The sequence below is a fragment of the Salvelinus namaycush genome, chromosome 26 (genome assembly GCF_016432855.1).
Source record: "Salvelinus namaycush isolate Seneca chromosome 26, SaNama_1.0, whole genome shotgun sequence".
Lineage (NCBI taxonomy): Eukaryota > Metazoa > Chordata > Actinopteri > Salmoniformes > Salmonidae > Salvelinus > Salvelinus namaycush.
In genome coordinates this window covers 29,191,668-29,209,911 of record NC_052332.1, presented here as the reverse complement: position 1 = coordinate 29,209,911, position 18,244 = coordinate 29,191,668, and the positions used below count along the sequence as shown (strand labels likewise).

The 18,244-nt window shown below is 43.3% G+C and overlaps 2 protein-coding genes across 3 annotated transcripts; one reads left to right on the top strand and one right to left on the bottom strand.

The window, feature by feature from the left end:
* Positions 1 to 3,563: 3,563 nt before the first annotated feature.
* LOC120021044 (phospholipase A and acyltransferase 4-like) lies at positions 3,564 to 4,242 on the bottom strand (the record flags this gene model as incomplete). The annotated part of the gene is made up of 2 exons (XM_038964694.1): positions 3,564 to 3,865; positions 4,128 to 4,242. Coding segments are annotated over 2 exons (417 nt in total), but the record flags the coding sequence as incomplete, so codon positions are not given.
* A 3,753-nt stretch (positions 4,243 to 7,995) lies between these two features.
* Positions 7,996 to 17,776, top strand: ganaba (glucosidase II alpha subunit a). 2 transcript variants are annotated; one of them, XM_038965093.1, is made up of 25 exons: positions 7,996 to 8,177; positions 8,437 to 8,538; positions 8,693 to 8,801; positions 8,972 to 9,099; positions 9,251 to 9,430; positions 9,733 to 9,798; positions 10,521 to 10,587; positions 10,874 to 10,970; positions 11,126 to 11,222; positions 11,543 to 11,714; positions 11,825 to 11,945; positions 12,129 to 12,364; positions 12,500 to 12,626; positions 14,245 to 14,324; positions 14,556 to 14,696; positions 14,844 to 14,940; positions 15,070 to 15,171; positions 15,272 to 15,515; positions 15,890 to 15,954; positions 16,117 to 16,193; positions 16,322 to 16,396; positions 16,546 to 16,659; positions 16,762 to 16,874; positions 16,971 to 17,068; positions 17,279 to 17,776. In XM_038965093.1, the coding sequence occupies exons 1-25, from the start codon at positions 8,158 to 8,160 to the stop codon at positions 17,386 to 17,388; spliced, it is 2,838 nt and encodes a 945-aa protein (XP_038821021.1). In that variant the 5' UTR covers positions 7,996 to 8,157; the 3' UTR covers positions 17,389 to 17,776. The 2 variants fall into 2 exon arrangements, with proteins under 2 accessions (XP_038821021.1, XP_038821022.1); XM_038965094.1 differs by lacking the exon at positions 9,733 to 9,798 and having other exon boundaries at positions 7,997 to 8,177.
* The last annotated feature ends 468 nt before the right edge of the window (positions 17,777 to 18,244 follow it).

Genomic DNA, 18,244 nt, shown 5'->3' with positions numbered 1-18,244 from the left:
TAAATCATGTCCAATCATTTTAATTTACCACAGGTGGACTCCACTCAAGTTCTAGAAACATCTCAAGGATGATCAATGGAAACAGGATGCACCTGAGCTCAATTTCGAGTCTCAGCAAAAGGTCTGAATACTTGTGTAAATAAGGTATTTGTTTTTTATCTTTTTAATAAATTACCAAAGAATTCTAAACGGTTTAGACTTTGTCATTATGGGCTATTGTGTGTAGATTGAGGAATTGTTTTTATTTAACCAATTTCAGAATAAGGCTGTAATGTAACAAAATGTGGAAAAAGACAAGGGGTCTGATTAGTTTCCGAATGCACTATATATGTTTGAGAAGTGACATTTCTGTATTGAAATCAAATTTCTACACCACCTATATCAATCTGCTGTTATTATATATCTCTGCACTTCTCTCCAAGTGACATTAAACATGTTAAATTATTTGAGGAACAAACATCTCTCTTGCTGAGAGATTCTGTCAGTGTAACAATATGTCGTTTTTGAGGAATATGTGATGTTGATAAAGCAGACATACAAAAAAAACACCCATTATGTTTTTCTATACTATTCACATATTTCTCAATTAAATACTTCATTTATCTATGAACACATACTTGTAGACCTTATATCATGTCATACTGATAATTTTCACATGGCAACATGTCCTCTGAGAAATAATGATGACCCTTGCAAGTGGTCTCTGTTTCCTGAGGTTAAGGTGATTCATTTATTGGTATCTCAGAACTGCTCTCTTCTGTACTGGATCATAAGTAACTCATAACAGAAGCGAGTGATGAAAATGACCAAGTTAAAAACTAGAAAAAAGAGAGAAATGAAGGTGCTCATGTCAAACAGTAACTGGGGCATGCAAAACAAATAAGCTCTGTATCTCTAAAATTAGGAGTGAAGAGCATGCAGACATTGATTGACTCACAGACTGACAGTAGGGCAATGAAGCCCATCTTGCGATTTCCTGCTTGGAGTGAATACACTGAGCCCATCAGTGACCAGTAGAAACTCACCACCTGAAACAACTGAGTAAAAAATATATATCAGGGATTGTCTTAATATCAACCTGATATCAATACCCAGACAAAATATCTCCATTTTCATATAACCTCTATCAATGATAATTATCAAGTGAGAAGTAGCCACCAGTATGGCCTCTGTGTGGTGCTGGCTTGGAAAGCTGTTGTCCTTGATAACAAAGTGCAGGATGACATCAGCGACCAGTAGGCCTAGCTGAAAGATGCAGAGGAGCAGCGACATGGTTGTGTACAGCCCTCTCTTTGACACAGACAGGGAAAACAGCCATGCCATCAAAGCGGAGGTGTTGCCCTGCTCACAAAATGGATGAGATGAGAACAAGCATTTTCTGTATTTGAATATAAAATAAGGATCATGAGTAACTGGATCTAGGATAAATATCATACATATCATTATATGATTAGATTTGTAAAGCATCGTCTTTGTCCAGCAGATTGTAAGACATTTACTATTTATGTATTTGTGCATTGATTTGTGTGTAAAAGGATAAACAGAACATAGTTTACATTCTCGAAGAGGTCACCACTTTCTGCCATGTCACAGACTACTGGTGGCCCACTCTTGAGACCTAGACTGACACTTGCACAATGATACAGATTCTTGTACTGGATAAAATTGTCCCAACTTGTAATTTGGCAGCACACCTACTGTGATGAAGTGTGGATCTGTCTGAAGGTAATAGAATGTTCATATTCTCCAGCTATGACATCACAGAAACGTCAAGAACCAAGATTCTAAATATTAGACCAAAATAAACATTTTTGCCTTGAATCTTTTCATTGGAATGAACACAAGCCTATTTACAAATAAATAGAAGGCTCTGGGCATGGAAAGGGGGATACCTAGTCAGTTGTACAACTGAATGCGTTCAATTTAAATGTGTCTTCCGCATTTAACCCAACCCCTCTGAATCAGAGAGGTAATCCACATCCACATCATCGGCTATAATGTGTGTAGTGAAGGGTCCTCTAAATTAGAAATATGTACTGTAGTCATACCACGGGTGTAGTTTTTAATTAACAAAATTGAAGACTCACCAATCAGAAGAATGAAAATGACATTTGATTCACCATCATACAGTTTAATGTGATTAGACAAAAAGCTACCTTTTCATGTGTCAATTAAACAAACATTAAGAAATTCATCATGTACAATCTGTCAACAATCATGCATGGAATCACACCACATATTTAGGCCTACGCACTGTCTGTGTAACAATACATAGGACAACAGGATAGGCACTCAATCTCCTTATTGTTCTGAAAAGCTGTAGTTTTCCTAAAGAGGGCCAATCAATAAGATTAGCAAGTACAATATTGTATATTTGACAAGAGGCACACTGCCAACTAGAAATGTATGCATTAATTCTATAAATTTATGACATTATCCTGGTGAGCAGGGTTTCCCAAATGTGGTCCTAGTGCCCCCCCTCCCCCGGGTGCACGTTTAGTTTTTTTCCCTAGCACTACAAAGCTGGTTCAAATAATCAACTCATAATCAAGCTTTGATTATTTGAATCAGCTGTGTAGTGCTAGGGCAAAAACCAAAATGTGCACCATGGGGAGGCCCCAGGACCAAGTTTGGGAAACCCTGTTCTAGGGGCAACTAGTAGGCGAAGGGCAGAAAAGAAAATGCATGTGTCTAATTTTAGACTAATTGACTTACAAATAGCCTACCAAATGTCGGGAATTATACCCCCTGTCAAAAAAAAAAATTCCGCTGTCTCTGCATTCACCCCAGAGGTAGAAGGAGGAGGGTGACTCGAAGGTTCAAAGGAGTACCCTCTTTTGTTTTGACTTCACACAAGAGATGTTTGACGCTGCATTCAGGACCTTCATGCCAATCGCCACTGCTCTAACACCTACGCCCAGAGCATAATATACCTGCAAAAAGAGATTAGATCATAACAGTAACCACTAACCGATGAGAAACACCTATCCCCAAATAATCTTGTTTTAAAATGCAAACAGAGAACTCATGTCCTAAACAGAATGATTCTGAATTTTTTCCCCACTAATAGATCAGCCCTGATGGGTAAATATCTGATGTGATTAGTGGAAAAAATATCAGAATTGGGCTGCCTGTCTAAACGCAGCCATGTGGGCTTTAATATGTAACATGCATCTCCCATTTTACAAGGTAGTGTCTGATTATCCGACTAGTCTCCTTGGTCAGGTCAACTGTTCCTAAACTGAATACATTTTTATTTAACCAGGCAAGTCAGTTAAGAACAAATTCTTATTTACAATGACAGCCTACACTGGCCAAACCCGGACGACGCTGGGCCAATTGTGCGCCGCCCTATGGGACTCCCAATCACGGCCGGTTGTGATACAGCCTGGATTCAAACCAGGGTGTCTGTAGTGACACCTCTTACACTGAGATGCAGTGCCTTAGACCGCTGTGCCACTTGGGAGCCCATTAGTCCAGCTTGGCAACTGGCACAAACAATAAACAAAGGCATAGACCAAAAGTATTGCTTTACCAACATCACAGGATATGTCATGATATCCTTAGAAGGATATCATGATTGTCAGCACACACACCTGCCGGGACTCTCCCTTCCCATATCTCAGCTCTGTGACAAAGTGTTCACAGTTTCCCCACAGGATGCAGTAAGGCATCTCCAGGCCCAGCAGGCTGCGGGCATCCCTCAGTATGTCATAAACACTCCGGGGTTTGTGTTTGCCATCCAGCAGGTTGTTGACAAGGAACCTGTCCTTCCCAACTATCTCCTCCAGGCTCTCCTTGGTCACAACGGCTGTGTCACACAACACAGACACTAGGCTGTAGGCACCAGCCCCAGCTGCCTCAGCTTAGGTAGGGGAGGTAGGATCAGTGGGGTGAGGCAGGGGCACGTGAGAGTGGAGGAAAGAGCAGATAGGAAAATCTTAGGGGGGTATCAGAATCAGATCAGTGATGTGTACTATGTTTTTCTGATAGAGTTTGTATACGATTTTATAAACATAATCATAAGCATATTTTTTCTAGGTCCATGAATCCCTTATACATGTACTTTATAGGCTTCTCTGTGCCATGACATCCAGTATTAAAGATCAGGAGCAAATTGTACTTACTGGGGGGACAGAGGTGGACGATGTAACCTTCTCCAACATACAAGGCCCAGTGCTGATAGGTCCCCCGGAATATCTCAATCAGGTCCCCAGGTTGAGGCTTTGTTTGATATTGACAACACAATATCAGATTTTTACATTACAACTGGCAATTAGTACACAAGTCTATATTCAATGTTAAGTCAGTATTTGACAAAGATTACCCCACAAGCACAACAAAAATACCAAAGCAGGTCTGTCAAGTCAAATACACTGCACGTTGTTACTGACTTACCATTATTGGGACAATGTCATTCCTTTTGATAAGATTGTGGCAAAAACATAACATATCCAGGTTTTGATTTGTTCTTGCGTATACTGTATTTATCCAGCATGTGAAAAAAGTTCATACTTGCAATATGCTCCCCTGTTGATTAAAACAGACATGCTAACTTAAAGGCTACTGTGTGTTGCTTAGGCTACAGTGGATCAAGCCATTAATTGGATTTTCACAGTCTATTTTGGGTAGTAAACACTGATCTCTGACTGTTGGAGTAGTACTTGTGAGTTGTGTCGAGCGGACCTCTCAAAATATGCAGAGCTGACCTCTCAAAATATGGATGGCCTTAAACTAGAGTTTCCTTTGTCAATGAGATAATCTATGTAAATGTTTAATGGTAATGAGTGATTGGTGCCTTCTTGGGACCATCTGATTCCACTGTTAGATCAGGTTTGGCATTGAAATTATGTAACATGTCTGGTGTGTTATGGTTGGCTTCTTTTATGAAACTTTCTTCTTGCCTGTTAAGGATTGTTTATAAAGTGATCATAAAAGTAACAACAATCCATACCAGGCAAGAAGGAAGCAGCAACGATTTAAGCGCTGCAATACAAATGACAAATGTACATATAAATTCACAACAATAAGATTTTTAAAATTAGTATTTTTTAAATATATAATGAAAATGTTCCAACCTGAATTTGGAAAGCAAATACAGTTATATCAACTATAGTTCAACTTTATTTTTTCTTTAACCTTTATTTAACTAGGCAAGTCACTTAATTAAGAACAAATTCTCATTTACAATGATGGCCTACCCCGGTCAAACACTAACCCAAACAACTCTTGGCCAATTGTGCGCCGTCCTATGGGACTCCCAATCACGGCCGGTTGTAATACAGCCTGGAATCAAACCAGGGTCTGTAGTGACACCGCTAGCATTGAGATGCAGTGCCTTAGACCGCTGAGCCACTCGGAAGCCTATACTCACAACGAGTTTTAAACCTGAAAGCCTTTCTATACAATGTATGCTCATAATGTTGCTAATGGCTATCCAATAGTAGAAGGAATTCAATTAACCATAATAAAATGCCATTATACAACAATCTTAAAAAAATATGTATATATATATATATTTCACCTTTATTTAAACCAGGTATGCTAGTTGAGAACAAGTTCTCATTTACAACTGCGACGTGGCCAAGATAAAGCAAAGCAGTGCGACACAAACAACAACACAGAGTTACACATGGCATAAACAAACGTACAGTCAATAACACAATATATCTTTTTTTTATTAAAAAGTATATATACAATGTGTGCAAATGGCATGAGGAGGTAAGGCAATAAATAGGCCATAGTAGCGGAGTAATTACAATTTAGCAAATTAACACTGGAGTGATAGATGTGCAGATGATGATGTGCAAGTAGAAATACTGTTGTGCAAAAGAGCAGAAAAGTAAATAAAAAATAATATGGGGATGAGGTAAGTAGATTGGATGGGCTATTTACAGATGGGCTAAAACCAGCGATCGGTTAGCTGCTCAGATTGCTTGCTCAGATAGCTGATGTTTAAAGTTAGTGAGGGAAATATAAGTCTCCAGCTTCAGTGATTTTTGCAATTCGTTCCAGTCATTGGCAGCAGAGAACTGGAAGGAAAGGCGGCCAAATGAGGTGTTGGCTTTGGGGATGACCAGTGAGATATACCTGCTGGAGCGCGTGCTACGGGTGGGTGTTGTTATCGTGACCATTGAGCTGAGATAAGGCGGGGCTTTACCGAGCAAAGACTTATAGATGATCTGGAGCCAGTGGGTCTGGCGACGAATATGTAGCGAGGGCCAGCCGACTAGAGCATACAGGTCGCAGTGGTGGGTGGTTTATGGGGCTTTGGTGACAAAACGGATGTCACTGTGATAGACTGCATCCAGTTTGCCGAGTAGAGTGTTGGAGGCTATTTGGTAAAGGACATCGCCGAAGTCGAGGATCGGTAGGATAGTCAGTTTTATAAGGGTATGTTTGGCGGCGTGAGTGAAGGAGGCTTTGTTTCGAAATCGGAAGCTGATTCTAGATTTAATTTTGGATTGGAGATGTTTAATATGAGTCTGGAAGGAGAGTTTACAGTCTAGCCAGACACCTAGGTATTTGTAGTTGTCCACATATTCTAAGTCAGAACCGTCCAGAATAGTGATGCTAGTTGGGCGGGCAGGTGCGGGCAGCGAACGGTTGAAAAGCATGCATTTATTTTTACTAGCGTTTAAGAATCGGCCCGAGAATTGAACCCTCTGGTACCCCCATAGAGACTGCCAGAGGTCCGGACAACAGGCCCTCCGATTTGACACGCTGAAATCTGTCTGAGAAGTAGTTGGTGAACCAGGCGAGGCAGCCATTTGAGAAACCAAGGCTGTTGGTCTGCCGATAAGAATACGGTGATTGACAGAGTCGAAAGCCTTGGCCAGGTCGATGAAGACGGCTGCACAGTACAATCTTTTATCAATGGCGGTTATGATATCGTTTAGTACCTTGAGCGTGGCTGAGGTGCACCCGTGACCAGCTTAGAAAACGGATTGATCAGCGGAGAAGGTACGGTGGCATTCGAAATGGTCAGTGATCTGTTTATTAACTTGGCTTTCGAAGACTTTAGAAAGGCAGGGCAGGATGGATATAGGTCTATAACAGTTTGGGTCTAGAGTGTCACCCCCTTTGAAGAGGGGGATGACCGCGGCAGCTTTCCTATCTTTAGGGATCTCGGACGATACGAAAGAGAGGTTGAACAGACTGGTAATAGGGGTTGGCGGCAGATCATTTTAGAAAGAGAGGGTCCAGATTGTCTAGCCCAGCTGATTTGTATGGGTAAAGGTTTTGCAGCTCTTTCAGAACATCTGCTATCTGGATTTGGGTGAAGGAGAAGCTGGGAGGCTTGGGCAAGTAGCTGCGGGGGGTGCGGAAACTGTTGGCCGGGGTTGGGGTAGCCAGGAAGAAAGCATGGCCAGCCGTAGAAATTGAAATTCTCGATTATCATGGATTTATCGGTGGTGACAGTGTTACCTAGCCACAGTGCAGTGGGCAGCTGGGAGGAGGTGCCCCTGTTCTCCGTGGACTTTACAGTGTCCCAAAACTTTTGGGAGTTAGAGCTAGTGGATGCAGATTCTGTTTGAAAAAGCCAGCCTTTGCTTTCCTGCTTTCCATGATAACACACTCCAAAGTTTGTCAAACTTCAGAAATTGTCTAATGTTGAGTCCATGCCACGTGGCATTTTTCTCATTTCATTTTAGACAGTACCGTACCCATCTTTTCCATTAATTTGGGATGGACTCCTGGCTACTTTCAGTCGCCAAACGTTGCCGAACGTTGCAAATAGAAATGACATGAACGAATAGAGCCGACGTGCGTCCTATTCTACATAGTATATTTCTATCTGAACGTTCCAAAACCCCAACGTGTTTAACGCGCCTTTGCTATGCACACGCGCCTCCCTCGTCAAAATGAACTGACCAATCATTGAATGACTCGCGGCAATGTGGAGCGCATTCAAGATCGAAACGCTAAGCCACGGTTAACAGAAAGCACCATGTTTAGAGCGTTTATTATTATAGCATCCCACTACCATTTCAAGTTAAGGCAATAACATCTACAAGATGGACAGGGTTGGCTCTGACTGTCCCCCAAATAACACATTTTGTTGCTTACAGGCATCTATACTTTATATTTGTCAAATCATCTGCGTGCACATGATTTGAAGGGGCGAGGCTTGAGAGCTAAGCAAGCTGAATCAAGATGGCGAGCTTCATTGAACGGTAGTTATTTCAGAATTCAGGCTCAGTTAGCCTGCTAGCTAGCCATTACAACAGAAAACATGTATACTATTGCATCAGTCTTTGTGGATATTATCTATAAATGCCGCATTTGGTCAGTTGTCTTTTGTCACGGATAGCTTGCTACCTAGAGGAAAACTACCTAACTAACTAATCAGTTCAGCAGCACCATGACTTAGCTAGCTGGAATATGATAATTGCAAACGTAGTTACATCACTGTTTATTTCCATTCTTCCCTAGGATGTGCCTATATCTTGTGCTCGTGCTGTCTGTTTTCCTGAGCATCACTCAAGCTGTGGATCGTAGTAACTTCAAAACATGTGACCAGAGTGCCTTCTGCAGGTGATGGCTGCCTACCATCAATTCACTTGTAGAAAAATGTGTAACAACAATAACGTTACCTAGATGGGCATTTTGAGACCAAAACGAAATAACGTTATTGTGTAATGTAATTTGTGTGTCAGCTAATACAAGTATATAATGTGTGTGTGTGTAGTCGTCAAAGGGCAATGAAGCCAGGCCAGTCATCATACACAGCCTTACTGGAGACGCTGGAACTCAGTGACTCCCACCTCACAGTGCAGCTCCTGAATAACAATAATAAGGTCAGAATGAACAAGACCTGCTGCACACGTAAATAAGTTGTCATGGAGATTGGGTGAAATTACTTCGCTTTGATAATGGATTACTTGGATGGCACACAATGGAAATCCACCATACACTTTGTTCTTCCACATCGTGCAAACCGTGTGATCATTTCATTGCCTGTGTTCAGGTTCTCTTGCTGCTCGAGCTGTATCGCCTCCAGGGGAACATGACCAGAGTGAAGATCAATGAGCTGAAGCCCATCAAGCCTCGATATGAGGTGCCTGATGTTCTCATCACTGACCCTCCCACTGAACTGTGAGTTTGTCCATTTATTTTATACATGTCAATATCAGCCCACTATTGATGTCTCACATTCTGGGGCGGTTTTGTAACGGATGTAAAGTATAGAGAAGGTCCATAGTGGGTGTGTTGGCATGGGTGTGATGGCTGTTTCTCTCCAATGCAGTATGTCAGTGGTGGCCCAGGATGAGCACAGGGTGGTGCTGTCTCTGGGTGGGGAGGACTGGAGGCTCATCCTCAGTGCCCAGCCCTTCCGCCTGGACATCATGGAGGGCCCACAGGTGCTGCTGTCCCTCAACTCCCGGGGCCTGCTAGCCTTCGAGCAGCTCCGCATACGCAAGGACACGTGAGTCGCTTATGCAGTCTTGCATGTACAGGAACGAAACCATGCATTTATATCACATGGAACAATGCAATTGAATGCGTATACTAGACCTGTGATGGACTTTGACGGAATATTGCCGTGTAATATATGTTGTGTAATTTCATGGAAGGCTTTTAATGATGGCTTCCACTTGTGCTCTCCTGCTGAATTTGATAATTGTCTCAAAGGTTTTCTAAAATGCACTTAGCTGTGCTGTACTGATCTGTTTTCCCATCCTATTCTGTTCCTTTCCTTTCCCTCCTGTTTCTCACCATGTCCTCCAGTATTTCCCACAAAATAAGTAGCACAGTCGGTAGCATGTGGGATAAGATCAAGAGCGTTTTCTCTAGGTAACTGGTCTTAGCTTGCCTCTTGATGTAATGTTTGTGTGACACCTGAGTTGAACTACTGAAATAGCTTGTGGCTGTATTGTCTTATAGTAGAAATGCCACAAGTCAAAAATGAAGTCAACAGATTTTTACTTTTGATCTTAACTTTACCAGAGCAACAATAAATATATGTAAACATGTTGCTGTGTGCAATTTCTCCATAAGTCTGTACAGCCTCTACTGCTCAGTGTAGTGTACATATATTTACTAAGCTTCCCACCACCCTCTAAACTAAACAAATTATTGCATGTCATATTTTATTGTTCAGTGATTTGATTGGTTTACCCATTTATAATTATTAACAAATAAAAAATCTTCTGAATCATTGTCCTGCAAAGTTTAGAAATGTGGGTATATCTGTACCCATTACCAAATCATTTTCTATGGGCTGAATCCTAACTTAAAATCTGCACATTTTTGTGCAACCCCCATATTAAGATCAATGCAAACATAAGTTAAGATGAACTGCTATGTCAACAAGATGCCAGTACATAATGCATGTTTAACTCAATGACAATTATCAAATTGAAAGAGTTTGTCCTTTAATCGATCACTAACAACATGTCAATCCAGGTGATGAGATGCAGTTTATATTGCTTTACTTGTCCTTCACATTTCTCCATGTGGTTTCTATAGCAATCAACCACTCTTTTGACATTGATATGTATTATTGTGTGATGCAGCAAAAGCCAAACAGACACAGAGGAAGCTGGGGAGAAAGAGGACACAGAGAAGCATGACAAGGAAAAGGTGTGTTGTGTTCTATTCCAAAGACCTTATTGTTCTGATGCAAACACTGCATGGGTTTATTGGTGCATTTATAGACCCCGTTCTGTCCATTTTTTGTGTCCAAAGTGTGTAGAGATAACAGGTTGTGAGTAGTAACCTAATAGGGTGAGAGAAGAGCTCCAACTTCTGGTATCAATTTGATGTGAACTTTGAACTAGGGTGTGTATGAGTAGCACCTTTCTGAGACACTTGAGCTACACGTTTGGCCTCTTTTCTGGTTCTCCACAAAACCCCTCTCACTTTCCAGGTGTCAGAAAGAGAGGAGGAGGAGGCAGAAGAAGAGGTGGATCAGCCAGGAATGTGGGAGGAGACGTTCAAGACCCATGCCGACACCAAGCCTAATGGTACATCATTGTACTGTACACTACAACAAACTGTTACTCAAGTCCATTTATTTGTTTTCACCTATTTACTTACATTGACATCATGTGTTTAATTTTTTAAAATATATATATAAATAAAAACACTGCTCTGGTGTCACCTGCCTTCTGTCCTCCAGGTCCCTCTTCCATCAGTCTGGACTTCTCCCTGCCTGGAGTAGAACACGTCTACGGCATCCCTGAACACGCAGACGGCCTCAGACTGAAAAACACAGAGTGAGACTATAAACGGCCTTTGCCCCAGTGTCATTTGCACTCAGCTCTTCAAAGTGTAGTTTTCTGATTTATTTTTTATTGAACTTTTATTGAACTAGGCAAGTCAGTTAAGAGCAAATTCTTATTTTCAATGACGGCCTAGGAACAGTGGGTTAACTGCCTTGTTCAGGGGCAGAACGACAGATGTTTACCTTGTCAGCTCGGGGATTCGATCTTGCAACCTTTCGGTTACTAGTCCAACGCTCTAACCACTAGGCTACCTGTCCCCACTCTTGTTGGTCAACCAGTGCTAACACAGTGATTCCTGTTTTTCTCCTCAGTGGAGGAGACCCCTACAGGCTTTATAACCTGGATGTGTTCCAGTATGAGCTCTTTAACCCTATGGCTCTGTATGGAGCAGTGCCTGTCCTCCTCTCACACAACACCCACAGGACTATGGGTCTCTTCTGGCTCAACGCAGCAGAGACATGGGTGGACGTCAGCTCTGGACAGGTGGGTGTGTGTGACTGGATCTCACACACTGTCTTGCCTTTCCTTCTTTGCCCTTGGATCCACTTGGTTTGATCTCTGAATCCTCTTTGTGCATGTTTGATTGCGTTCAGGGCTCCAGTGAGGTCCCTCAGACAGACGTCCGATGGATTTCTGAGAGTGGCATTATTGACGTCTTCATCATGCTGGGACCACGACCTAATGATGTGTTCACACAGTACGCTTCCTTAACAGGTACACTACTTACACACTCACTAACAGGAACACAGGTACACGTCACTCACGGTATATTCTACACGTTCACACCAAGCACATTTTAATGTTCAATACATGGTTGGTTTATAGCTCCACTGCTCCCTATCCCAGAAGTGTTACCTTCACTTTAGAAATGACCCTTCTGTTCTCTGGCTGTCGTAGGCACTCAGGCCTTCCCCCCCCTCTCTTCGCTGGCCTACCACCAGTGCCGTTGGAACTACAACGACCAGGAAGATGTGAGTGCGGTGGACCAGGGCTTTGATGAACACGACATCCCCTATGACTTCATCTGGCTGGATATTGAGCACACGGACGGCAAGCGCTACTTCACCTGGGACAACAACAAGTTCCCACAGCCCAAAGACATGCTGCAGGGCCTCCTGGATAAGAGACGCAAGGTGAACTTAATGATGGAAACATAGGATTTTGAAATGGTGTGTGTGTGTGGTAATGAGAAGATCATTTACATTTTTGGCACTCTTCTCTCTCCCTTCTCCACTCACTGCGCCCTCTCCTGTCCCGGCTGTCCACAGATGGTGACCATAGTGGACCCTCACATTAAGGTGGACAGCAGCTATAAGATCCACACTGAGATTCGCTCTCGAGGCTACTACATAAAAAACAAAGATGGCGGAGACTATGAGGGCTGGTGCTGGCCAGGTAGGAACATGTCAATATGTACAAAAGTATGTGGACACCCCTTCAAATTAGTGGATTCGGCTATTTGTCACACCCGTTGCTGACAGGTGTATAAAATTGAGCACACAGCCATACAATCTCCATAGACAAACATTGTCAGTAGAATAGCCTTACTGAGGAGCTCAGTGACTTTCAACGTGGCACCGTCATAGGATGCCACCTTTCCAACAAGTCAGTTTGTCAAATTTCTACCCTGTTCGAGCTGCCCCAGTCAACTGTAAGTGCTGATATTGTGAAGTGGAAACGTCTTGGAGCAACAACGGCTCAGCCGCGAAGTGGTAGGCCACACAAGCTCACAGAGCGGGACCGCCGAGTGCTGAAGCGCATAGCACATAAAAATAGTCTGTTCTCGGTTGCAACACTCACTACAGAGTTCCAAACTGCCTTTGGAAGCAACGTCAGCACAATAACAGTTTGTCGGGAGCTTCATGAAATGGATTTCCATGGCCGAGCAGCCGCACACAAGCCAAAGATCACCATGCGCAATGCCAAGCGTCGGCTGGAGTGGTGTAAGGCTTGCTGCCATTGGACTCTGAAGCAGTGGAAATGCATTCTCTGGAGTGATGAATCACGATTCACCATCTGGCAGTCCGACGGATAAATCTGTGTTTGCGGATGCCAGGAGAACGCTACCTGCCCCAATGCATAGTGCCAACTGTAAAGTTTGGTGGAGGAGGAATAATGGTCTTGGGCTGTTTTTCATGGTTCGGGCTAGGCCCCTTAGTTCCAGTGAAGGGAAATCTTAACGCTACAGCATACAATTACATTCTAGACGATTCTGTGCTTCCAACTTTGTGGCAACAGTTTGAGGAAGTTCCTGTTTCAGCATAACAATGCCCCTGCGCACAAAGCGAGGTCCACACAGAAATGGTTTGTCGAGATTGGTGACGACTGGTCTGCACAGAGCATGGACCTCAACCCCATCGAACACCTTTGTGATGAACTGGAACGCCGACTGCATGCCAGGCCTAATTGCCCAACATCAGTGCCCGACCTCACTAATGCCCTTGTGGCTGAGTGGAAGCAAGTCCCCACAGCAATGTTCCAACATCTAGTGGAAAGCCTTCCCAGAAGAGTGGAGGCTGTTATGGCAGCAAAGGGGGAACCAACTCCATATTAATGCCCATGATTTTGGAATGGGATGTTAGACGAGCAGGTGTCCACATACTTTTGGTAATTTAGTGTGTTTATCGATTGATAAATTCTAAAACGTACCAGACAACACAGTGCAGGTTAGCATTTGTCATGAATGTTGCCCTGGAAGCATATCTGCAGAGTGGTCACTAGCTGGCACAGCCACAGTCATGAAATCTGATTTAAACCTAACCTTAACCACACTGCTAACCCTAATGCCTAACACTAACCTTTTAAATTAAGACCAAAAAGCTAAATCATACGTTTTTCTGAAATAGCCAATTTGCCCCATCTAACGGAAATCGCTCAGTTCTACCTCCAGGGCAATATTTTGAAAATAAATGTCAACGCAGTGATTTGCCTGTTTTTATACTGATTCAGTCACCCAAAGGCTGGAATTGTTTAGAACTGTTATGTATATGTACTCTATATTTTCTTGTAAAAGGAAATGCAGGTTACCCAGATTTTACCAACCCTGAGATGAGGAAGTGGTGGGCCAGCATGTTTGCCTATGACCAGTATGAGGTGAGTAAACCCCGTATCAGTTCGTCTCCTCTCCACATTTTAACCGCAGTTACTTTTTTCTCTTTCCTTCTCCTTTCTTGACTTCCTTTGGGAACTTTGTACTCTTCACTGAGTCAGTTAGCATTGATGTCACTGGTTAACCAGTAAAGCTACTGGAGCCTTGAGCTACTGATTTACCTGTAAGACCCCAGATGTACTGACATGTCTTTATCTCCTGTCTCTCTTCTTCAGGGTTCGATGGAGAACCTGTACACGTGGAACGACATGAACGAGCCGTCTGTGTTCAACGGTCCAGAGGTCACCATGCACAAGGATGCCCTCCATGGGCCCTGGGAGCACAGAGACATCCACAACCTCTATGGCTTCTACGTGGTGAGGAAGGGATGGAACGGTGTGACTAGGACTAGATAGCCCCGGGGGTGTTCACTGTCCACACTGTTGGGATTGTTTTGGATTAGTTACAGCATCCTTACTTATTTTCTACCATCTACTCTGTCTTCCCTTCTTTCCCTCTCTCAGCAAATGGCGACAGCAGAGGGTCAGATCCAGCGCTCCGGGGGGTTGGAGAGGCCCTTTGTCCTGACCAGGGCCTTTTTCGCTGGGTCTCAGCGCTATGGTTAGACCCTCCAATAACGCCTCCCTCTGGTTACCATAAATGTTGTATACTGTATGTCTTCACTGAACCCCAACCCACTCTTGAAGTGTTCACTCTCTCACACACATGCATTCACCCACTCTCCTCCAGGTGCAGTTTGGACTGGTGATAATGCAGCTGAGTGGGGCCACCTGAAGATGTCCATCCCCATGTGTCTCAGCCTGGGCCTGGTTGGCATCTCCTTCTGTGGAGGTGAGGCTGGCAGGGATTGGTGCTGCACAGATTGGATGGCTCGGTCAATCCTCGTTTGATAGTAATTCTTAAAGTATCCTAATCACTCCTCTCATCCCAGCTGACGTGGGGGGTTTCTTTAAGACTCCCAGTGCGGAGCTGCTGGTGCGTTGGTACCAGGCGGGGGCCTACCAGCCCTTCTTCCGTGCCCACGCCCACCTGGACACCCCGCGGAGGGAGCCCTGGCTTTTTGGCCCTGACAACACAGCTCTCATCCGGGAGGCTGTGCGCCAGCGCTACACCCTTCTGCCCTACTGGTACCTGCAGTTCTACCACGCCCAACGCACTGGCCAGCCTGTCATGAGGTAGGCTCTTTTTTTAGACACTTTTTGGTTGATTTTTTTGTTAACTTTTTACTTGTCAGCTCAAGTCACTAGTGCAAAAATAAACAATCTTCTGTAACACCATAATAACCATTATTATGGGGTGCGCAACACACTGATCTAATTCTGATCGGAGTAGGCTTTTTTTTACTTGTCCATGCGGAAAACTTAACTCTATAATCGTCTTTCTGACTATTTGTTTTACATGCCCAGGCAAGCGGACAAGCGTTAATGTCGAGCCCTGCCACGTCTATGTTTTGAAGGTCTATAGCTGGCACTAGTCTTTAAGAAGATATTAGAGAGAATCCTTGTATTTTGATTCACCTTGGGTTGTATTCTCTCTCCCTGTACTATAGGCCCCTGTGGGTGGAGTATCCAGAGGATATTGCCACGTTTTCCATTGACGATGAGTTCCTGATTGGTAAGTAGGTTAGGGAGAGTGGCCTTTAGACCGGTATGTACCTCTTAACCTTTTATGGTACAATACTTTTGAATACCTAAATGTTTGGATGAAGTTGAGCTCTTCAACCTGGTGAGGATGATGCATTACCTCAGACTACCTCTCCCCCTGTGTGTTTATCAGGCAGAGATCTTCTGGTTCACCCTGTAACAGATGAAAGGTCTAGTGGGGTCACAGCCTACTTACCTGGGAATGGAGAGGTGAGTTTTGAGGATGAAGAGAGGGGGAAGGCTGACCTGGAGTTTTGCCTGTCGAAATATACCACATGTTCAATCAACCCGATACCTTCTCGTTCTCTGACCTCCTCGCGCTTCTCTCCCCGTCACAGGTCTGGTATGACGTCCACACGTTCCAGAGACATGACGGAGCTCAGAACCTCTCTATCCCTGTCACCATGAGCTCAGTAGGTTCTCTGTTAACATGGATCTGCTGTTTGTTTCTCTCAACTCCTATGGTCTTTAGCCATCACCCACCTCTCAGCACCTTTTCCCACAAATAACTCTCTCGCTTTTCTCTCTTTTCTCTGTCCCCTACCACCTCTTCCTCTCACAGATTCCAGTGTTCCAGCGAGGAGGTTCCATTATCTGCCGGAAGAACCGTGTTCGCAGGTCCTCATCCTGCATGGAGAACGATCCCTACACCCTCTACGTGGCCCTTGACTCACAGGTATAACCTTCGTTTACACCACTATGATATCACTACCATTGTTGTTGCACCATTTTACTTGCAGGGGCTTTGTCATCATATAAATGTTTCTCTTTGTTCCAGGGCAATGCAGAAGGAGAGCTTTACATAGATGATGGTCACACCTTTAAACATAAGACAGACAAGCAGTTTATTCACAGACGCCTGAGTTTCACTGCGAACAGCCTCTCATCGAGGTCTGTCCCTCTAACTAACATTATTATTCCAACCAGGCCATGTTCTCCCTGTGTTTCTGTATCGAGTGTAACCTGTTTCTTTCTCTGATGCTGCAGTGACCTGTCTCCTGACTCCCAGTTTCCCACGGCCTCCTGGGTAGAGCAAGTGAACATCCTGGGAGCTCAGAAGCCTGATGCTGTCACCCTCACGACAGGTTAGTCATGTACCATCAATAACCAGGCAACATGGTGTCACGTGTAGAGCCAGGAGTTTCCCCTGAACGTCCTTCTGATAATGTAATGGAAAAATAACTTGTTGCAGTGAAGTTATTTTTGTGTTGGCAGGCTAGTGCAGAAAGTGGTAAGGGTTGTGAACATTAGGGTTTGTTACAATGTGCCTGATGTTCTTCACCCATCCTCCACAGATGGTGGGGAGTCTTCTGTGGAGTTTGAGTTTGACCCGGACACGGCAGTCTTAACTCTTCGTAAGCCAGGCGTGAACGCAGGGGTCAACTGGACATTACATCTGCGGTAACACAGGACACACATACAGAAGTCAAGAGACAAATGAAATGTCACACACAGACTTTTGGACAAACAAGTAGACATACAACTACAGAAAAGCACACAACCAGATTCAAAAGTGTGGCTAGGATTTGGAACAGTTACCTGAACCCTGAGAAAGAAACCGCAGGAGAAATGGATCAGGGTTGTTGAAAGAGTATGAAACTCAGGACCACAAATGGTGTTAGTCAGGAGAAATTCTGCACCACTAACAAGAGGCTGAATCTTTGATACTTAATTTTAAGAAATATTTTTTCCAGGGTTGAAATTATGACAATGATGATAATGACTCCCTATAAGACTCTATATGACTAGCTAAATAAAATAAATAAATGATGACAATGAATGTCCAAATGTAATGTTTGTATTTTATTTCCTTTCCATTTTTGTTACAAGTTAATGAATTAGCTTTTACATGGGTTAGCATTGTGAATAGACAAGTATGAAGAAGAGATTACCTTTTATCGGACATTATGAAATACAGAGGGTATTATAAGTATTCACCCCCTTGGATTTTTTTCACATTTTGTTGCGTTACAAAGTGGGTTTGAAATTAATTTAATCGTTTTTTGTTGTTGTAATTGATCTACATTATTGCTCTGTCAAAGTGGAATCTTTTATTTATTAGAATGTAAATTAAAAAGAACTATACCTTGAATAGATAAGTATTCACTCCACTGAATCACCTTTGGCAGCAATTTACAGCTGTGATTTTCTTAGGTATGTCACTTAAGAGCTTTGCATACCTGGATTGTGCAAGATCTGGGAAGGTGTTGAGGATCATGGCTAGACAGCAATTTTCAAGTCTTGCCATAGATTTCCAAGCA

Excerpts from the sequence above, each read along its gene's own strand:
- ganaba (XM_038965093.1), top strand. The coding sequence starts at position 8,158 with ATGGCGAGCTTCATTGAACG. Across the intron at positions 8,539-8,692 it reads GACCAGAGTGCCTTCTGCAG|TCGTCAAAGGGCAATGAAGC; the intron begins GTGATGGCTGCC and ends GTGTGTGTGTAG. Across the intron at positions 17,069-17,278 it reads TGCTGTCACCCTCACGACAG|ATGGTGGGGAGTCTTCTGTG; the intron begins GTTAGTCATGTA and ends CATCCTCCACAG.